General features: G+C 44.1%; 1 protein-coding gene across 3 annotated transcripts in view; it reads left to right on the top strand.

Annotated features, from left to right (window-relative positions):
• Positions 1-23,684, top strand: part of PUS7 (pseudouridine synthase 7) — a 330,471-nt gene that overhangs the window by 111,882 nt on the left and 194,905 nt on the right. For all 3 annotated transcript variants that reach the window (XM_086967051.1, XM_086967056.1, XM_086967062.1), the window contains 2 exons: positions 21,894-21,971; positions 23,522-23,650. In XM_086967051.1, the coding sequence (XP_086823177.1) occupies positions 21,894-21,971; positions 23,522-23,650 (207 nt within the window). The remainder of the gene's footprint in view (positions 1-21,893; positions 21,972-23,521; positions 23,651-23,684) is intronic.

Here is a 23,684-nt window from a genome sequence, read left to right on the forward strand (position 1 = left end):
CCGGTCATCTTACAATTACTTATTAATGTGTTAAACTGATAATAAGGTCAAATCTCTTGAGGTAATTGAAATTTTTATGGTCAGGTATGTCCCCTAACGTGTACCACAACGTCTTCATGTACGAGTTTAAAGTGCATGTAACTTCCCTCCGCAACCGAATCTGAAGACGCAAATACATTTGCGTCCAACGTTAACATGTCCTCTATCAGATCCACCATGAATGGATTGATAATTCAGTTCCTAACTATGCCTTGCCAACGTCTTTACATGGTGCACTTTCACGTTTTTTCTGGCTCTGCAGAGCTAGGCCCTGATTTCTGCCTCGAACCACTTTTGTCTCTGCCTCTGAAAGCTGCAGCATGGAGATGCATCCCTGACCTCTGCCTTACTTCCTGCCAAGCGAAGCGGTGCCTGGCTCGGCCTGGCCTGCCTGCCAAAACAGTATTTTGCCTTCGAGTTATCAGCGTAGCCAGCTCAGCCTCCTCAAACACATTCCAGTCTAGTGAAATAGGTAAACAGTTTCCCGGCTGCAGAGCAAAGGGCCAAGCCTTCCTGTCTCCCTCATGTAATTCATTGCTCCCGTTATCATGGTAGGCCCATGGCCCCGTGCATTGCACTTAGACACATATGCTTTTAGTATAGAATAGCCTCTGCCCGAGAGACCTTTTACTTCAGATTAAACATACCCCAAATACAAGATATCAGACATGTTACAGGAACAGGTCGGTCTGACATGCCAGACTTCTGTCTCTTCTACTAGTGCTAAAAGTCAGACCCTCAGCTTTCTCCAGATACACGTCAATCACACGTCATACCAGCTGCGCGCGCACCCAGGTTATAAGTTTCAGCTGACTCTGCAGAATCTTCTATGCATCCACCCACTTATGACACTTTTCAGTGACGTTTCCAGCACACACCTCCGTGCACGCCTCTGTACACGCCTTTCTGCTACGCACATGTGTTCTTATCATATTCTTGTCACTTGTCACGCCTACTGTATTCATTGCTATTGCACAGTTTTACTATATATGTCATGTACTGTTAATAAATCGTTGACATCTTTTTGCCATCATTGCATATACCCCCGATCCCTTGTATTGATGGAATTGATTTCCATGGCTCGAGCCATCCCGAATTAAAGCCCGTATGACTCAGACACCCCGGACTCTGCCTCTCATTTGATTGAGCTATTCTTTTACTTGTCAGTAATTATACTGTAAAAAATTGACCGGTAAATTATATTTACCACATAATTTGGCGCCCGAACAGGTACCCCTCCCCCACCCCACGCGCCGGCGATGCGTCGCAGGCCTTGCCCCCTACCACAGCCGTGACGGACTCCTATGCGCATCTGCAGGTTTTCCTGTATCTCCCTCAGGCCTACGGAGGTGACGGAGACTGCGGTCGACATCCAGACGAGGCGGTGAGGAGTGCGGAGGATCCCGACCAGAGCCCAGCCGAGAGAACAGTGTCCGAGGTGTCCAGAGGCCCACCTGTCCGAAGCGTCGAGGCGCATGCATAGTGCGCAGCAGCAATGACGTCGTAGCGGTCCAGTCCAGACGAGTTTCCGAGGCCTTCCGTTCCGTGCTACCCGGTGAGTACCGTTGCTGGGGACGCATCAAGACGGGTGCATTAATTTGTATCCGGTCAAGACGGGTTTGGGTACACAGATCCGGTCTGCACTGTTTTAGCAGTGTATCTGTGCTGTTTAGCAGTACATCTAGTAATTCAGTTATTCAGCGATTCAGATTTGTTTTCGTTATAGAACTCGTTAATAGTCAGTATCTGTTCGAAATGTTTCAACGTGTTTAATGTCGTGGTATGAGTGATTGTTTGCATTTCTTTACTGTGTTTACCGTGTTTGCGTTCAGAGAGAGGTAGCAATGCCTTTGTTCTCGAAATTACGACAGATAGGAACTAGGAAAGGGATACTTGAAGAAGCAGTTCCCATCCCACCTAGGGACACTCCAGGACATTTTATGTACCATAAGCATGGCTTAGATGCCATACTGTACTTAGACTTATGGGTGGACTATACGAAAGACTTGGCAGAGAATCAGAGATGGCCCGTTACAGGGACATGGGATGCCGAGTGCATCATGAGAGTAGAAGAAGCGTTATGGAAAAAGAAAGCCAGACAATCACAGAAAGATGCCATAGAATTGTGGCGCAAAGAATTGCATAGACGGACAGAGAAGGCACTCAGAAAAGCAGAAAAGAGTAGAGAGGATTCCGAAAAAGCTAGAGAAAAAGAACTACTAGAGGAAGGACAGCGAGTCAGAATGGAACAACATGAAAGACAGAGTAATGCCCTTATAACAGGACTGTATCCAGTTCTGGCCGAGGGCCTGCCCAAGGCGACCCCGGAAATGCCAAATGATCTGCCCCCTCCATTGGTCCCGACTAAATTACGTCATAAAAAGACCGCAGCAGACATTTTTCTTTCTTCCTATTTGGATGATGTAGCTCCCGCATATACCAATGTACCTCGACAACCCGCTAATAATAATCTGCCACCGCATATTCCTGCTGATCAAGCCACGACCCCTCCACGCCATCAACTTCCCGCACCTGTTGTCACTTCCCCTACTGGTCCCCCTACTCTTGGTCCTAATAACCCTTTTGGTACAGATACGACTCAGAGGCAGTCGTCCCCGATAAATGTACCTCTCCCACACCCAATGACGACAAGTCATGCTCACGGTTCTGCCTCAGGAGGTGCTTCAGGAGGTCCCTATCACACTCCGCCACAATTACACAGAGTGACAATGAGAGAATTAGCAATGCTGCGTACACCTAAAGCAAGCCCAGCCGAAAAACTTAAACAGTACCTTACAGATTGTAGATATGATCCAGTACCTGGCAAGACAGGACCCATGATGTTAGCCTCATTACGTCTACGCCGTGTTACAGATTATCTGCTGTTATTACCAGAAATGCCAGAACATCTAGACAACATATATCATTTTCTTAGAACAGGAGAGAGGCCAAAATGTATTCGTGAAGCCATGGCACATCAGAAAGTTGAGACACAAGGTTTGATATTGCGATTTCTGATTAATTGTTTGATAAGGGAACAAGACCAGCCAGGCTTTTCGCAAGAAGAGATGGAGGGATTGTCGAAGTGGAGTCAGAATATAGCAGATTGTAAGCACGATAAAGAGAAATGTATAGAGGCCATGACTAGAAAGATCCGTAAAGAAATAGTAGCAATACATGCCAGACGGGAGGCTGAAAGGCCTCTCGAGTCAGACGATAAAGACACCTTAGAGGAGGAGGAAGAAACAGAAACTCCAGTAGTGACTCAAGGCACGATAGCCTACGTAGGTAGGGCGAAACTCCCAAAACAGTATTCTCTTGATAGACCTTTCGACAGACCCATTCGTCTAGAAAGCAAGAAACGATACCTTTCCCCGATACCAGAGCAATGTTCCCTTGAACATATTTTCCAAGTTACTGATAAAATCCTGAAAGAAAGAGTAGGTTATCATGAACTCAATACCTTACGTGATCAGGAACTAGCCCGGTCCGCAGTCCAATGGGCCGGGGATGACAGTATATATAAAGATGATTTAGTAGTGCAAACATTTTTAAGTCTTACTCCAGAAGAACAGCGACTAGCTGGTATATACATGACCCAACATCTTATTGTACAGTACGAGAATCAACAATCTGATCCAGGTCCGTTGTATAATCTATTGCAAGACTTACTCCTGAATAGATGGAGAGGCCTAGGTACTGATCTGATTAATGTAATTCTCGAACAACGCCATAAATACCGAACGTTCTTGACTCCACGTTTTGTACCTGTTCCACCCCCAGTAAGCAATCCTTTTCACCTAGATAGACAGAATCCTTTACGAGAAGTACACCCCATCCGGAAACCAGATGATACACTTGAACGCGTATTTGTATACACGCCCATAATTAAAATGGAATTATTGGAAATGAAGAAAATAGTGCCTAGTCATGATAAAGATCCAGCAGGGTTTCACCGTGAAATAAAAGACATGTTACTCATGGGAGATTACACATATCCCGACATTATGAAAATACTGAAAGTATTATTGCCTGCCGGTATTTACGAGAAACTCAAAGAAAAAGAATGGGAGGTGGGAGATAAAAAGATTAATTGGACTGAATTGGAAGACGAAGAAGAGGGTCGGACCCCAGGTTTAGGTCTTGGGGATAAGACCAAAGCATTACCAGGATTATTAGTACAGGTTTTGCCAAGATTGTTGACAACTAAAAAGGAGGACTGGGATGCAATCTCAGCCTGCAAACAGAAACACAATGAAGACACTAGTGATTTTTATTCTAGATTCGAGAAATGTTTTATTATTAATAGTGGCCTGAAAACCAGTAGCGAGTCTTACCCACACCTATTTGTCACCAAATTAGTCGAGAATTCCTTACCCCAGGTTAAGAATCGTGTATTGAAAGTCAAAAGCACATGGCAAGCAAATACGCCTTCCCAAATGTTACAAATGTTACAGTATCACCAGAACAGAATTAGGGAGGAACATGATCACGAACAGAGACGTATGAAAGACACGAAAATGAAAATGCTAGTGGCTCAGTCAGTTCCAGCTGATGGTCAGAAAAAGGGTACGACACAGTCCAATAATTCGGCGGCTCCTGTTAAAGGGACATGCAACTATTGTAAACAGCCAGGTCACTATGTAAACGATTGTGCAGTTCTGAAACACAATATAGCCACAGGTAAAACTAAGGAGAGACCACGTCTGCCTAGACAGGACCAGGTCCAACAACATATTCCACAGAATGTGCAGCCTATGCATGTCCCACAACAGACCGTAGCGGTACCACAGCCCCAACCCATTGCCGCAACCCAACATGTCACACAGCAGATGTACCAGTATGCACAATCTGATTACCCCGATTATCAGCAGTACACATGAAACAGCCTAGAGAGGGAGGTTGGCTTGCCTCTTATTGAGGTTCCTGTAGATCAAGAGGGTCCTTATGTACATAGTCAGGTATTAGGAAAGGATAGAAAGTTTTTGATTGACACAGGGGCAAGCAGGACTACCATTAGTCATGACGAGGTTCCAGGGGCACCCCTCTCAGGCTCACATAATGTTTCCCTTGGATTTTCAGGAAAGCCTATTGTTAATGAAGTATCGAAACCTGTTCCCCTTGCAGTTGGTCCATTATCCCGTACTACTGATTTATTGCTTACGAAATCATGTCCAGAAAACTTGCTTGGTATTAAGACTCTGAAAGCTCTAGGAGCTGTAATTTGTTGTTCTCCGGAAGGAGTAAGGCTGTTCCTTCGTGATTTTAAGGGTCATTATGTGTTGAGAGATTTTGATCCCAGGTTACAGAATGTTCCTGCACATTTATGGGCACAAGGCCCCACTGATGTAGGTTGTATGCACATTACACCATACCGTGTTACACTCAGGCCAGGAGTTGTACTGCCCCGAATCCGACAATACAAGTTACCACCTGATGCTGTAGTGGCTTTACTGAAAATCATTGACGAGCTCATTGCACAAGGAGTGGTTGTAGAAACCGACTCCAATGTTTGTAATTCCCCTATCATTCCGATTCTTAAACGCACTGATCCGAATGCACCTCCAGTTTATCGATTGGTGATCGATTTACGAGAATTGAACAAATGCATTGTACCACAGTATCCTGTGGTCCCAGACATCTCTTCATTATTGTCAGCTATTGATTCAGAGGCGACGTTCTTTACTGTAATCGATCTCAAGAACGCCTTCTTTAGTGTCCCCATTGATCCGGAAAGCCAGTATCTTTTCGGATTCTGTTTAAATGGCCGTAGCTTCAAAGTTGCACGCGCCCCTCAAGGATTCACAGAAAGCCCCAGCATCTACAGCCAAGCATTGAAACGACAACTTGACAGTATACACATGCCTCCTAACACTGCCCTACTCCAATATGTCGATGATTTATTGATCACCGCCCGAAGTGAACCAGAGTGTGAACAAGCATCACTGACAGTTTTGTATTTTTTGGCAGACAAGGGACACAAGGTGTCTCCTTCGAAGCTACAATTCTGTGCCCAGCAAGTTGTGTACCTTGGGCACTTGCTGTCCAAGGAGGGGAGACAGTTGACACCTGATCGTATCCAGTTAATTGCACATCTTCCGCAACCCAAGACACAGAAGGAAGTACGAGCCTTTATTGGACTCACTTCCTATTGCAGACAATGGATTCCCCAATATGCATTTCTAGCTAAACCACTTATACAGTTAACAACACAAGAGGCAGCGTCTTCGTCTGTCCTCCCATGGACTCAGGAACATACACAAGCTTTTGACGAATTAAAGAAAGCCTTATGTCAAGCACCTGTTTTAGCGACACCATGTTACAGCAAACCTTTTACACTTTTTGTCACAGAACGCGATGGCACATTGCTATCAGTTCTCACTCAGGTTCAAGCAGACAAACACAGACCGTGTGCTTATTTTTCGAGTACATTAGATCCAGTAGCCCAGGCCTTGCCTGCGTGCTTAAAATCAGTTGCAGCAACAGCTCTAGCAATCAGACAAAGTGATTCCATCGTATTGGGACATCAATTGACAGTACAGGTTCCACACTCTGTGGAAGTTCTCCTAAACAGAACACAGACTCAGCACTTGACCATAGCACGACTGACAGGTTATGAATTGACATTATTCCAACCACACATAGAAATCAGACGTTGCAATACACTGAATCCTGCTACACTTTTACCATCGAGCACAACAGATCCTACTCCACATGACTGCGTGGAGGTCATTGATACAATCACGAAGCCCAGACAAGACTTGACAGATGTTGCATTACCCGATCCAGACCTGACACTTTATGTGGATGGTTCATGTATGAGAACAAATACAGGAGAACTAGTGGCCGCATATGCAGTGACCACTGAAACTGAAGTCTTAGAAACACATCGCATTGACAACCTGTCAGCTCAAGCAGCAGAGCTCATTGCTCTGACCCAAGCCTGTATACGAGCCAAGAACCGTAAAGTAAACATATACACAGATTCACGTTATGCATTTGGAGTCGTACACGACTTCGGTGTCCTCTAGCAAGAGAGAGGTTTCCTGACCTCTCACGGAGGCAAAATCCAGCATGGTCCCCTCATTCAAGCTCTATTGGAAGCAATACATTTGCCTACAGCCATAGCCATCATGAAGTGCAAAGCACATACAAAAGTTACAGACACTATTTCCCAGGGTAACGCCTTGCAGATCGAACAGCGAAACATACAGCCCAGACTCATACTCCTGATATGACAAAAACTGACGTATCTTCACTGACACATTGCATGACAGTTAGGGACCCCACACAAGATGTCATTGACATACAGACACATGCTACTCCAGACGAAATCAAGAAATGGACTGAACAAGGAGGGGTCCAGACTGAACAGGGATGGATGACGAGGGGAAAGACCACATGGTTTCTCCCCGACTCTATGGTCCAAGTTATCATCAACACTGCACACAGTCCAGCACATTTAGGAGAGAAAGCCATGTTAGACAGTTTACAGAATCTCTGGTTCAACAAATATTTACGAGCAGCAGCAAAACAGAAAGTGCGTACCTGCATGATCTGTTGTCAGTTCAATCCAGGAAAAGGTATTCCCGTGGAGCGAGGTGTTTTATCCTCCCGACCATCCTTTTGAAGTCCTCCAGATGGATTATATCCAGATGGACAGATGCAGAGGTTTTAAGTATGTCCTCGTAGTTGTATGTGCCCTATCCGGATGGACAGAAGCATATCCCGTCCCAGATTACACTGCTCCAACCACTGCCAAGCAGTTGGTTCGTGAATTCTTCCCACGGTACGGTTTGCCCCGTGTCGTGTATTCAGATAATGGTCAGCCATTCTCGTCCGAACTCATGAAGCAGGTTTCACTTCTGTTAGGTTATCAATGGAAGTTTCACTGTGTCCGACATCCCGAGGCAGCAGGTCTCGTGGAGCGACACAATCAGACCCTGAAAACTCGTCTCGCCAAGGTGTGTAAAGAAAAAGGCGTAGATTGGATAGTAGCTTTGCCAGTTGCCCTCTTTTATATGCGAATGGTAGCCCATTCTAGGACAGGGCTATCCCCGTATGAGGTGGTCTTTGGTAGGCCTCCTAATATGTGGGGGACGCCTATGCCACGAAAAATAACTGATGTTGATAGTACTATGCTGACAGATTACCTTGCTTCCTTGATGTCTGCACTACAATCATGTCGTTCACAGATTCAAGCAAGCCGGGCCGAAGAAGGCTGAAATGCCAGAAACCGGTCCCCGATAGCTTGTCTCCTTTCTGGTGAAGAATTGGCTTGGTAGTTTAGTCTGCCCTGTTCCCATGATGCACTGGGCCAGGGACAGACTGATTTGCATATAGCCAGGTTCTGAGCTTGGATGGGGCAGTGAGATAAATAACGGTGATGGATCAAGCCCTGATCTTTGGACTGGGTAAGAGTGGTCTGTTTAACTCAGACACTCTGTTCATCACCACCCCCTTTTTGTAAATCGTTTTTGGCCACTATAGGTGTGGCAGGGTATACTCAGACATGAGTCCCTTTCTCACTGCTCCATCAGGATTCAAGCAAGCCGGGCCGAAGAAGGCTGAAATGCCAGAAACCGGTCCCCGGTAGCTTGTCTCCTTTCTGGTGAAGAATTGGCTTGGTAGTTTAGTCTGCCCTGTTCCCATGATGCACTGGGCCAGGGACAGACTGATTTGCATATATCCAGGTTCTGAGCTGGGATGGGGCAGTGAGATAAATAACGGTGATGGATCAAGCCCTGATCTTTGGACTGGGTAAGAGTGGTCTGTTTAACTCAGACACTCTGTTCATCACCACCCCCTTTTTGTAAATCGTTCACAGGTTGCGGCAGCCTTTCCAGACAACACCGAGGTGAAACCGCATGAGCTGGTCCCAGGAGACGTCGTCGTAGTTCGCAACTTCCACCGGTCAAGCCCTCTGGAGCCCCGTTGGAAGGAGCCGAAGATCGTTTTGTTAACTACCAGGACTGTGGTGAAACTAGAAGGAAGAAAAGGTTGGCTCCACTCGAGCCATGTGAAACGATTTTATGGACTTCCGCCAAAGACTGATTCCCAGCCCTGCCACATTCCAGAGACTGATACTAAACTCCCCCTGGTAGATAAAACTCCTCAACAGGAGTACCGCATGAAATTGAGGTCTAGTAAGTCAGACAGTAAGTCCCCCTCGGGTGAAGCGGTTAGACAGTTTCTTGACATGTACAAGTTAGACCCCAATAGAGAGAGAGATAGACAGGAGATCAAGAAAAGAAATTATTGTAAAAGTCTCCGAAGCCGTTGTATCTGCACGTTACTTATTATGTTTTTTCTGAGTCTTACGTTAATTTGCATCAGTTGGATGTTATACATGTACTTTCCCATTGCACATTCTTTTTCCAATGACACTGCAGAGCACACGTTTGGTGAACTACCCCCACACGAATTGTCTTATCGACTTGCGCTGCGCAACAATACATTCATCCGTATGTTACACCATTCTCACCAGATCAACAATGCTACTAATTGTTGGATATGTGGCCGACTCCCTCCCTATCAGAATTACAAGGGAGCTCTGCCCCTCTTTCCTTACCCGTTTACACATAATGGTTCCTGTGGTGCATGGTTTAGTTTAATATCCTCTTTAGACACTGAATCCAGAGTTTCCCAAGGCAAATGGATATGGGGAAATCTGAACACAGTCATGAACAAAGCATGTTTCCCAGATGAAGAAGGTCTTCCACAAATGACAGGGACTGATCTAGAAAATGAAGTGTATGGATTAGGTAATTTTACACTTAACCTCATGATTCTAAATGTTCAGTCAGAAACTAGTCCAGACTTGCCATCTATATCAGTTTTACCAGCAAAAGGTGTATTATGCGTCAGAAAGAATGGTTCAGTACATCTAGGCCATAGTGACTGTACTACTGTGGTCGAATTCAGTGATGAAGGCAAGTCTACATTCAAAGCTTCCCGACATTCCTATTTCATTTGTGGTCATACAGCTTATGTACGTTTACCTCCAGATTGGGATGGTACTTGTTTCATTGCATTCCTATTGCCACCAGTTTTTCTAGCCCCATCTGATTATCACAGAAATTCCCGCCTCAATCTCGTTAGACACAAGCGAGATCTCCCAATAGTTGATCAGACTGAAACCGCATGGGAACAATATACAGATTTCAATAAAGGATTCTTTCCCTATTTAGGCACTGTCTCAAATAGTAAACTGATACGCAAATTAACCAGAATTCTCGAAGCAGTAGTGAATGAGACTACTTCCGCTTTGGGCAACTTAACAGAGGAGCAGTCTGCTATGAGACTTGTTGTTCTTCAGAACCGCCTTGTCCTTGACGTCATCCTGGCCGATAGGGGCGGAGCTTGTAGAGTCATCGGATCCAGTTGTTGCGTGTTTATTCCTAATAATGCGCCATCAGTCTATAAGGCAATCACCAGACTTCACGAAATTGCCCATCAGATACATCAGAACCCAGGCTCCTGGACTTGGTCCGGTTGGCTCTGGAGTGTAATAACAGCCTGGGGATGGAAGCTATTGTCATTCCTAGGGATTATATTGGCCATAGTATTCAGTTGTTGTCTATGTCTTCAATGTGGGCCAGCGATTTGCGGCTTGTGCGCCACAGCTTGTATTCCCCGCTCAAGTCCACGTTCCCATTCCCGAATAAAGAAAGAAGAACAGATGATGTTATATGAACAGATAGATGGTCTCATGAAAATAGATATATCCTAATGGGTCCGTAGGGGACAAGGAGGGAATGAGGTAATTGAAATTTTTATGGTCAGGTATGTCCCCTAACGTGTACCCCAACGTCTTCATGTACGAGTTTAAAGTGCATGTAACTTCCCTCCGCAACCGAATCTGAAGACGCAAATACATTTGCGTCCAACGTTAACATGTCCTCTATCAGATCCACCATGAATGGATTGATAATTCAGTTCCTAACTATGCCTTGCCAACGTCTTTACATGGTGCACTTTCACGTTTTTTCTGGCTCTGCAGAGCTAGGCCCTGATTTCTGCCTCGAACCACTTTTGTCTCTGCCTCTGAAAGCTGCAGCATGGAGATGCATCCCTGACCTCTGCCTTACTTCCTGCCAAGCGAAGCGGTGCCTGGCTCGGCCTGGCCTGCCTGCCAAAACAGTATTTTGCCTTCGAGTTATCAGCGTAGCCAGCTCAGCCTCCTCAAACACATTCCAGTCTAGTGAAATAGGTAAACAGTTTCCCGGCTGCAGAGCAAAGGGCCAAGCCTTCCTGTCTCCCTCATGTAATTCATTGCTCCCGTTATCATGGTAGGCCCATGGCCCCGTGCATTGCACTTAGACACATATGCATTTAGTATAGAATAGCCTCTGCCCGAGAGACCTTTTACTTCAGATTAAACATACCCCAAATACAAGATATCAGACATGTTACAGGAACAGGTCGGTCTGACATGCCAGACTTCTGTCTCTTCTATTAGTGCTAAAAGTCAGACCCTCAGCTTTCTCCAGATACACGTCAATCACACGTCATACCAGCTGCGCGCGCACCCAGGTTATAAGTTTCAGCTGACTCTGCAGAATCTTCTATGCATCCACCCACTTATGACACTTTTCAGTGACGTTTCCAGCACACACCTCCGTGCACGCCTCTGTACACGCCTTTTTGCCACGCACATGTGTTCTTATCATATTCTTGTCACTTGTCACGCCTACTGTATTCATTGCTATTGCACAGTTTTACTATATATGTCATGTACTGTTAATAAATCGTTGACATCTTTTTGCCATCATTGCATATACCCCCGATCCCTTGTATTGATGGAATTGATTTCCATGGCTCGAGCCATCCCGAAGTAAAGCCCGTATGACTCAGACACCCCGGACTCTGCCTCTCATTTGATTGAGCTATTCTTTTACTTGTCAGTAATTATACGGTAAAAAATTGACCGGTAAATTATATCGGCGAATAACTGCCACCATCCTCCATAGCAGAGCAGCAGACAAGTTCTGCACTGATGGACAAGCCTATGAATGAGCAGTTGTGTGCAATAGGTAAAGCATTGGCAGTATGAACCAGTCTGCCATTCACCTGCATTATGAGTGCTGTGAAAGACAAAAGTGGACAGTGGAGATCTTCTTCTGCATATAGGGAAGGGCAGGTAGTAATGGCCCTCCTATACACACGATAACGTGCATTAATACCCATTAATTTACATAATACTCCCTTGACTACATCTCAAGCAATTAACAATGGCTAGCGCTTTTAACAGCTGTAATGGACCTCAGCCGAGATTAATGACACCTAATTTTGATTCCAGTGGCTAAAGCGTTTGAGAGGTCAGGGGCAACAAGAGCATCCTTCTAAGCGTGTATTTTTTTATAGTATTGAGCCAACTAACTTTCAAATAGAATATCTGAGACTCCCCACTTATTACTTCCTTCTTCCATAGAAGACTGTCAAACTGGCAGGTTACCCAACGCACACTTGATCTTTCCTAAATTCCACAACGTGACGTTACTTCGACGATTCCTTGGCAGAGTTGGCTATTCCGTAGGAGAAGCGTTGCATTTTTAGGTCTCGTAGTGATACAGCGCGTCAGCGCTGTACTCGCCGAGATCTTTTGTCACTGACTGTGCTTCTAGGGAGACAGCCTCGGCCACGCGCATTGCCTCTTCAAGGAGGCGATTTCCGCTGGCCACGCGCCCAGCTGCTGTCTCCTGGGAAGCAGCAACACCACACACGCATGCGCAGAAACAGAGACAGACACACACACGAGCGCTCATGCACGTACGCACCCACACATACAGAGAACCCACCCCCGCCGTCGCATACATACACAAACACACACACACACACACAAGTGCACCGAGCGCTTGCCCACTTACCGCCACTCCGGACTTCAGCCGCCACCGCAGGGCTCTCCCCGCGCCACCAGCAGTGCTTCTCCCTGTGGGCGCGGCTTCTCTCCGTGGGCGCGTGCGCGGGCTTCCGAAGCCGGAAGTCCCGCCCCACAGAAAGTCGGAAAGGCACATAGGGTTCCCAACGCAGTAATCGGTTGAAAAGACCAGTTCTGAAGATAAAGAGGCTGACTGGGAGTGCGGGAGGCGGAGGCAGAAGAGAGCTGGAGCCGGCAGGCTGTCCGCGACGCTGCAGGTTGTGCTCGCTGGGTCTCTCTCTCGTTCTTTTTCCCGTCTCTCCATGGGACTTATGGACACATCGCCACATATCCAACCTCCCGAAGCAAAGATACACAAATTGGTACCGATTCTCATTTCCTCACATACGGCCACGTAATCTCTGTTGGCTCAGGTGCGCATCTGCAAGATTTTTCCCCTCATCCGCTGTGTTGTGTGAGGATTCTGGATTGCCACTATGTAAGTGCGTGGAATATTTACACACATTTACACTAACAAACACATACAACTGCGTACTTCACTTTCTACTCACAGAAACGCACACTTGCCCCCTCAAACAAGACTCACACACTCTGATCACACCCTTAGTCTAATCTATGGCCACAGGCCAAGCACACTTATATACGTAGCACCACTGCCATACACACACGGACACCATCACTGCCATGCACACACAGACACCATCACTGCCATGCACACAGGGACACCACCACTGCCATACAAACAGGGAAACCACCACTGCCATACACACACAGACACCACCACTGCCATACACACACGGACACCACCACTGCCATACACACAGGGAAACCACCACTGCCATACACACAGGGAAACCACCACTGCCATGCACGCACGGACACCACCATTGCCCTACACACACACACGGACACCACCTTTGCCATGTACACACAGACACCACCCCTCCCATACACACACGGACACCACCCCTCCCATACACACACGGACACCACCACTGGCATGCACACACAGACACCACCACTGCCATGCACACACAGACACCACCACTGCCATGCACACATGGACACCAAAAAACAAAAATTATGCAAAGCATTGTCATTTACAATGCCAGTAACTCAAACTTAAATGCTGCGAGACCTATTGCATTGCAAATGCTTGTTTATTTTGTTAGAAGTGTTTTCACGCTTGTTTCCGTGGTTGGTGGAAGTAAGGGCTACTGGTGAAAGGCGTGCGGGTGACAGGTAAGAAATCTAAAATTATGTTCTTTTAAATGTTAAATTTAAGTGCACTTTAAATTAAATGCATTTTTAAATGTAACGTCATTGATGTATGTTTCATACATCGATCTTTTGCTTAGTCCTGCACTTTAGACTATGTAAGCAGCATTTTTAAAGGATGAGTTATCTGTTAATATGCTTTTTTGTACATTTGTAATTTTTGATAATACTGTGGTACCTAATATGGTAATCTTGGTGAGACATGCTGCATAGTGTAGGATTCCCTCTAGTGGAGCCATTGTGGACTTTAGGAGGCCATACAGATTCCATTCCATTCCCATCATCCAAATTTCAGACTTCTGGGGCTTGAACAGCAGTTCCAAATTTGCTTTTTTGAGGAACAGTTTCACTTTTTCAGTAAGGAGAGCTGGTCCCAGGTGGCCTTTGGCTTCCTGGCTGTGTGTTCCTTCAGGTGAATTTACTATGCTAACTTATAGGAGCGGGATGCTTTGGGTATAGGGGTATAGGGTGGGGTAGTGTTTTAATACCCAGGTATTTTTTTTCTTAGTTGAAAAGAAATCCCTGAGTATTAATTTGTAAGTGGCTATTCCGTTTTTTTTGGGTGAAAATCATGAAGTATACTTCAAATTAAATTACTACACTAACTTTTAGGAGCGGGATGCTTGCTGTATAGGGGTATTGGGTGGGGTAGTGTTTTAATACCCAGGTATTTTTTTCCTATTTGAAAAAAAATCCCCGAGTATTAATTTGTAAGTGGCTATTCCTTATTTATGAGAAAAACAAGAAGTATACTTATCATTAATTTAGTACGCTAACTTTTAGGAGCGGGATGCTTGGGGTATTGGGGGGGGGGGTAGTGTTTTAATACCCAGGTATTTTTTTCCTATTTGAAAAAAAATAACTGAGTATTAATTTGTATGTGGCTATTCCTTATTTATGAGAAAACAAGAAGTATACTTATCATGAATTTACTACACTAACTTTTAGGAGCGGGATGCTTGGGGTATAGGGGTATTGGGTGGGGTAGTGTTTTAATACCCAGGTGTTTTTTTCCTAGTTGAAAAAATCCCTGAGTATTAATTTGTAAGTGGCTATTCCTTATTTATGAGAAAAACTAGATGTATACTTATCATGCATTTACTACTCTAACTTTTAGGAGCGGGTTTCTTGGGGTACAGGGGTTTTGGGTGGGGTAGTGTTTTAATACCCAGGTATTTTTTTCCGATTTGAAAAAAAATGCCTGAGTATTAATTTGTTTGTGGCTATTCCTTATTTATGAGAAAAACAAGAAGTATACTTATCATGAATTTACTACGCTAACTTTTAGGAGTGGAATGCCTGGGGTATGGAGGTATTGGGAGGGGTAGTGTTTTAATACCCAGGTATTTTTTTTCTATTTGAAAAAAAATCCCTGAGTATTCATTTGTAAGTGGCTATTCCTTATTTATGAGAAAAACAAGATGTATACTTATCATGAATTTACTACGCTAACTTATAGGAGCGGGATGCTTGGTCTATAGGGTTATTGGGTGGGGTAGTGTTTTAATACCTAGGTATTTTTTCCTAGTTGAAAAAAAATAACGGAGTATTAATTTGTATGTGGCTATTCCTTATTTATGAGAAAATAAGAAGTATACTTATCATGAATTTACTACGCTAACTTTTAGGAGCGGGATGCTTGGGGTATAGGGGTATTGTTTTAATACCCAGGTATTTTTTTCCCAGTTGAAAAAAATCCCTGAGTATTAATTTGTAAGTGGCTATTCCTTATTTATGAGAAAAACAAGAAGTATACTTATCATGAATTTACTACGCTAACTTTTAGGAGCGGGATGCTTGGGGTATAGGGGTTTTGGATGAGGTAGTGTTGTAATACCCAGGTAGTTTTTACCTAGTTGAAAAAAAATCCCTGAGTATTAAATTGTAAGTGGCTATTCCTTTTTTTGGGTGAAAATCATGAAGTATACTTCAAAATGAATTACTACGTTAACTTTTAGGAGCGGGATGCTTGGGGTATAGGGGTATTGGGTGGGGTAGTATTTTAATACCCAGGTATTTTTTTCCTAGTTGAAAAAAATCCCTGAATATTATTTTGTAAGTGGCTATTCCTTATATATGAGAAAAACAAGATGTATACTTATCATGCATTTACTGCGCTAACTTTTAGGAGCGGGATGCTTGGGGTATGAGGGTATTGGGTGGGGTAGTGTTTTAATACCCATGTTTTTTTTTTCCTTGTGGGAAAAAAATTCCAGTGTATTAATTTGTAAGTGGCTATTCCTTATTTGAGAAAAACAAGATGTATACTTATCATGCATTTACTACGCTAACTTTTAGGAGCGGGATGCTTGGGGTATAGGGGTATTGGGTGGGGTAGTGTTTTAATACCTAGGTATTTTTTTTCCTAGTTAAAAAAAAAATCCCTGCGTATCAATTTGTATGTGGCTATTCCTTATTTATGAGAAAAACAAGAAGTATACTTATCATGAATTTACTACGCTAACTTTTAGGAGCGGGATGCTTGGGGTATAGGGGTTTTGGGTGGGGTAGTGTTTTAATACCCAGGTGATACTGCACACTGGACCTGGTAGGTGAGAGTGGATCTAGTGCATTTTGAGCTTTGAGGTGGTGTTGGCAGTTGGTGGTGGCCAGGAGCTTCGACTTAAGGTGAGTAGAGAGAGGCTGTCTGGTACCAAGTGGAACCACAGCTCTTTATGGATTGGGAGCTGGCTTAAAGAGCAGTAGCTGATTCTGAAAAGTTCTGCCTGGATGTGAGGAGAGCAGCAAAACAATGAGTTCAGTCGGACAGAGCAATTATAGATGTGCTACATGAGCTGAAGGGGCTGTACACTGAGTCCAGGGCCCTTATCTGAGTGGGTGAAGGATAGGAAGAAACACATCTCTCGTATGGCATGGTGAACCTAACAATAAAAATAAGGAATTAACTTATAGCACAATTAATCCTCAAGGTGTTGTGGCATGCATGGTCATTTAAAGCTGGAGAGTGTACAGAATTGAAGAGCTGACGCATGGCTGGTGTAATCTGGGGGAATACCTCACCATGAATAGCAGACAAGCCTCCATGGATCTGAGTGAATATTGCCAAAGAAAGCCGTGCAATAAGACCTTTTGCTGTACTTTTTGACAAGTACGAAGAATGCTGATGCTGTAATGCCTATCATGAAGGAGTATCAGTAAAGCAGTCTGATGGTTTTCAAGTAGGAGTTCTGGGAAGATTTAAAATCTACATAGACGAAGGTTTGATGTATCTCCACATGGTCTAACCGCCAATATTGTGGACCTCCAGTTGGATGTGCACCCAGTAGGCACAAGCATACTGGAGGTTTAGACCCAGATGGCTGCAGATGAAGACTGTGTGACATAAAATAAGCACACAATGTGTGCGGTCTGTGGAACATGAAAGTAACCTTGATGAGACTAGCAGCATTCAGGCATATCACGGGTAAACTGAGGTCTGAAAACATAAGATAGAGATATTCCTTGATGGTGATGGAGGCTCCGACCATCCTTTGGGCTAGATAGAAATGACTAGCCAAGTGGAGAAAGGCACTGGACCTGGCCTAGGTGGTTAGACCACCAGTGGACCTATGATAGCAGCAGGGGGCCAAGACAAACTGGAAGTGGTTCCAGAGATGCTGTGAGAAATTCTGATGACCGCTAAGGTGGGATTTGGAAAACAGACACTTGAACTAGGAAATATTGCCTGCTATTGAGAGGTAGACTGGACTGAAGGTCTAGTAAATCTTGGGACACAGGTTGTGATTTCTTCAGTAGGCTATATAGATATGCTTGATGGTAAATGTTATTCTCAAATATATGACAGAATGGATGATGTTGAGTTGGGTTGTCAATGAAAATATTTAAGTGAGGTTATAGTGTGCTGCCAGAAAGAGCAAGGGGTTCCCGGTGCTCCCGGTAAACAGTACCATGGCATCTGACTTGGCCCCAAATAGGGTTAGGTCGGTCTGAATTGGCGGTAGGGATGGAGACTTGGTTAGAATATGTTTCTGCCCGTTCTATGGTCGTAGGCTTGATTATCTCTCTGGTATTTTCAGGTTATTTACAATTTTTAAGGTTTGATTGTTAAGGTGGAGAGAGATATGGGAGATTTGGAAGCACAGACATCCTTGTAATACAAGGGAGAGCAAAGCTTATGGGGGAACTCAAATTGTCGAAGGAGATGGAGTTGCAGGTCTAAATAGGAGGAGCAGAAGAACTAAATGCTGTAATGAGGAGACTGACAAATTGGTTTTGGGAATTTTCTGAGACTTAGCAGTATACACACAACTCTGTAAACCCCTATATACACACATCGGCTTAGCCCAGGAGAAAATTGTCTCTTTAAATACAAAAAGCCTTAGTCCCAGCTGAAGAAAACAGGGTGGTCTGGAGGGCACTATTAATTAGTCTGCCTGGCGTCCTATTGCCTCAGGGGACACATTTGAAAGAGAGTAAACAAGGCCACATTAAACACACAGAATACCAGTTTGCTTATTATGCCTCGGCACATACCAAATACAATGGGGTAGCTACTTTTCTGAAGAGGGGCATGACTTTTCAGAAATTGGACAGCTAGGCAGATAAAGAGTATGAGGTTCCAGATCATATTGGATTTGGTAACTGGAAAGATGGTGCCTATTGTTATGGTGTATGCTCCCATGACGACCCAAGACCATTTCATACAATAAATCAATCAATCAGGGGTTTATAGAGCGCGCTACTCACCCGTGAGGGTCTCAAGGTGCTGGGGGGTTTGAGGGTGCAGCTCTGGATCAGTCGAAAAGCCAGGTCTTGAGGTCTTTCCTGAACGTGTGCAGGGTCGGGGAGCGTCTGATGTTTACTGGGAGCTCGTTCCAGGTCTTGGCTGCGATGTAGGAGATGGCGCTCCCGCCAGCTGTTTCTGCGGATGCGGAGGATCTCTGCCAGGGCGAGGTCGCCGGAGCGGAGGTTCCTCTTCGATACGTGGAAGGAGACTCTCTTGTTTAGGTATTTGGGTCCGATGTGGTGGAGGGATTTGTAGGCGTGGGTGAGGAGTTTGAACCCTCTTCTTGACGGGGAGCCAGTGGAGGTCTCGTAGGTGTTGGGTCATGTGTTTGTGACTCTGAGTCCCGAGGACGAGACTGGCTGCGGTGTTCTGGATGGTTTGGAGTTTGTGTAGGAGAGTTGTGTTGATTGAGCCGTAGATGGTGTTGCCGTAGTCCAGTCTGCTGGTTATTAGTGCATGGGTGACGGTCCTTCTGCATTCGGTGGGGGGGATCCATTTGAAGGTCTTGCGGAGGGTGCAACTGGTGGAGGCCACGGCGTTGATCTGGCGGGTCATGGAGAGGGAGGAGTCAAGAATGATGCCGAGGTTTCGTGCGTGGTCTGTAGGGGTTGGTGGACTCCCGAGGGTTGAGGGCCACCAGTTGTTGTCCCAGGCGGAGGAGGAGGGACGAGGATGAAATACGATTGTTGGCGATACTTGTGGATGTAGCTTGCTGATCCTCCCATTCATTTTAATAGCGCCTTTATTTCGGTGCTACATAGGTGCACTTTTGACACCTAAAGAGTCTGGGAATGTGGGGAGAATACAGATCTATTCAAAGCTGACAGAAGTAAGTCATTCACACAGTAAAAAGTGGACTTCAGTCTTTGAGAAACAAAAAGCCTTCAGTTTGATGAGGTAAAATACTGGGCATACACCCATGAGTCAAAGCGGGCGCCATAAGAAAGATGCTGCTGCTTGAAATCCTGATTTCATGACTGGTGGGCTTTTAGATATCCTCTCCAGAATTTGTGCATTATTGATAAATGCTGTCCTTGTTCCCATATAGGCCCATATGAAAAAATGGGGGAACATTTTGTGCAAACCTGTTATGACAAAAATCTGGGAGGTATTGATAGGGAACATACTTAAAAGTTCTTGCTGCATTAGGAATCATGAGACACATTTAAGGTTCTGTATCTCCTGGCATTACACGCTGCTTAAGTTGCTCCATATGTACCTTTCTCCAAGCCTGCTTTGGTTGAGGAGAGAGTCATTTACAGTTTAAGAGTATGTGGCATGCACTGCTTCAGCATTTAACTGAACCGACTTCTAAGCACAGTATGCCCACGAAGATGGAGGGCGATGGGATCGAACACTGGGAAGGATGGTTGAGTAGCTGGGTGTGGGACTGCTAACCGTTATAGCGATATCCTCATTGCCATGCTTCTTACCAGGGTGTTCCTAAGGGAATGTGGCGAGAGAGGGTAAAGGGTGGGGAGCCAATGGCTACTTTGCTATGACTCTATTCTTTTTTTTTAAAACCTTTATTTTCATACTAATCGAACAGATCAGGCATATAGAGAGTTTAAGTATCAAGCAGAGGTATCATGAGCACAGGGCGCAAAGTTATGTATAGCGATACAATTTCTTTCTGACATCATAACAATCAGCACACAAGGTTTATTCTTCCACTGGATGTTAGACTCTTTCTGCCCCATTATAAAGTTCTAATTCTAGTCTTCCTGACTTGGCTCTCCACCACAATGTAGAAGGAGCGGTTGAATGCAGCTAGGTAAGCATGTAGAGGAGCCCATACATCTTTAGGTCTGGAAGCGGGGGGGAAGTAACTCAATATTTTCAGCACACGTGTTGAGGTCGCAAATCTGCTGGGCGCATCTAACGACTGTATTCTTTTCCCAGTGCATTACCACCCTTCTTTTACTGAGCATCAGGGCTAATGCAACACATCTTCAGTAAGGATTTAGCACGCCTTTGACATAACCTTTTACTTCCATAATTATTGTTATAGTCCGTTCTGGGGGGGAAATGCGGAAAGAGCATATCGCAACATAGTGGAGTGGGTTGTAATAAGACCTGTGAATAAGCCTGAACTGGATAAATCGCAGTCATCCATTACAGGAGACACTTTTGTTTTGCTCACAGAATGTTCAATTTACATTTATGTCATGCCCCAGATCAAGTCCCCACCCGTTCTTCATGGGGATTATTGTGTTTGTTAATTATTGCATAGTGACATTGTACAGACAAGTGACCAGCCAGATGGGAATGGGGTCAGTAATAAGAATTGCAAGGAGCAGTGATTCATTTGGTTCTGCTGGGAAGGATGAATACAGATATTTTATGCATTTAATAAATTGGGAGGATCGACCTTTCAGGTAGTCTGTGTAGGGAGTGATTATTAGCAAATAGATCACCAATAGTATGCAGTGCATTTGCTAGTCATTGCCTCTGTACTTCCTCTTCAGTCATCAGCGGGAGTTGTGGATTATTGTGTAACGGAATGTGCAGTGAGTATGTTTCACTTATGCTGATGAGGTTAGCGAGGCTGGCCCAGGCCAACCCAGTGCATTTGACGGTATGTATTTCCTCCTTGGGACATGTCTGGACAATCCCTTAGATTTACGCAACATCCACGACTTTATGTTATTTAAAAAACAACTCAAAACCTTCTTCTTTAACCTTCCAGCTTAAACTCCTTTGTCCTGCCAGAATTCGGTAACTTTGCGCGCCAGGATACTCTTGAGTAATTGTGCGCGATACAAAACGCTTATAACAGTAGGACAGCCTGTCGTATGGGGGTAGGGGCACCCAGCCCCACTGCAACTCTATTCTTAAGCTATGATTTCAGTGCTGTAATTTTCATGTATCCTACGTTTGAAAATTCTGTAAAAATACCTTTGGAGAAATGTGTGTCACTACTGTCGTTTTGTTTTTTCTGTACAACAGAGTGAAGCCAAATATATTTTCATACATGGGAACAAAAGATAAAAGGGCCATAACCGTTCAGGAGATTGCAGTTCTGAGGTAAGTGAGCTTGCATTATTCGAAAATAATTTAGCAATCAATTTGTTTCGTGAAAGGTATTTCCTGCTTTCCAAAACGCAACAGTAAAATGTGAGTAGGACAAACCTAAACAAAGAGTCTAAACCGGACCTGAACAGAGCAGTTGCCTAGCCATAGCGCCTCTGGAGCCCTCCTAAATTAGCCAAAAGAGGTATTTGACAATACATGTTGGCCACAATTGACAGCACCTGTGCTGTGAGACCTCAAGACCTGGCTCTTCGACCTAATATGTTTGCCCAAACAAAATACGACACTCTTTTGGGCTTGTAGTTCAACTGATTCTAGAGTTCTGAGGTCAGGGGGGCTCTGAGGAGAATGAAAGAACCATGAAATTCGTGTATTTGTTGAAAGTCTGAATTTATTTGTTTTTTCTCTATCTGTTAGGGAAAGATCAAATAATTTCTATTCTTGCCAAAGAATGACCAGCGCCAGGACGCTCCTTTGCTGGAGCAGCTGTGCGCTGAATAAATATTCATAACATAACATAACATAACATAACACTGTTGATTGAAAGCAGGAACAACCCATAAGGGCATTAGAGACTGTGACAATAGTTTAACTACACAGCGATTAATGCAGTGAAACACCACCCTCAATAATACAATGTTACAGTTCAAAGGAAGGGGGTTTCTGTCTGAGGAGGTTATGTACTAGTTGTGGCTTAGTGCTGGATATCAGATAAAAAGTGTAATATCTGGCAATTTTACACAGTTATTCTTAAAATTAGAGCTATAACTGTACTTGTCCATCAGCATTAATCACCGGCCTCCTCATAATATCATTATGAACAAAAGGTACTTGTTTGCTGTAGGTGGCGAACTCCTCCCAACTATAGAGACAGAATTGAATTTAGAATATATGAGCATGTGAGGATATTGCTATTACTCCTGTTATTGTTGCATGTTATCATCTGATAAGCTGGACCTTAAATGTACGCCTCCCCAAGACGAAGAGCATCAGAGTTATTCTATAATGAATCCTAACATAGAAGCATTCTAGTCTAATGAACTACATAATAGTGAGAAGAGCCTATTATATCAAATTACGTTTCGAGTTGGCGATATGATCAAGGTATTTACCTTAACACAACCAAAACTTCTTAATATTGTACGGTTATGATCAGACAATTTATGTAGCCTCTATAGAGAGAATAGATGGAGAAGATGTAATTTAACAGTGTAAATACTTGGTCATATTTTCCCATAATCTTGAACCCTGTTACTTTTTCCCTAAGCTGCAGTGGATTTGCTTCTCATTCCATCCACTTCTGTTGAGCACAATTGAACAAGCATATTGACTAAAGGGCCAAAAAAATTATTAAGGATGAAAAGAATAAACAATGCTGTTCATCACAGTAATCTTACAAAGTGATTGCAGCAATCAGAGTAAAATTCTATTATTGTTTACCCCCTTGATATATTTCTTTAGTGAAAATGAAAAAACAGTCTGGTTGGCTTTGAATGTATTTTTGCTTATTAGCTTTTATTGACCATGTGTATCTCTTTATTTAGAATCACCGCACAAAGACTTGCTCACTTAAACAAATGTCTGATGAATTTGAAACTTGGAAACTTCAAATACAAGAATTTCGCATTGAAATTGGGAGAGCTCCAAGGAAACACCTTCACAGTTGTCCTCAGGTACAAATGTTGTTGTTAATAATAATGAATACCT

The sequence above is a fragment of the Lissotriton vulgaris genome, chromosome 1_1 (genome assembly GCF_964263255.1).
Source record: "Lissotriton vulgaris chromosome 1_1, aLisVul1.2, whole genome shotgun sequence".
In the NCBI taxonomy this organism is placed as follows: Eukaryota; Metazoa; Chordata; class Amphibia; order Caudata; family Salamandridae; genus Lissotriton; species Lissotriton vulgaris.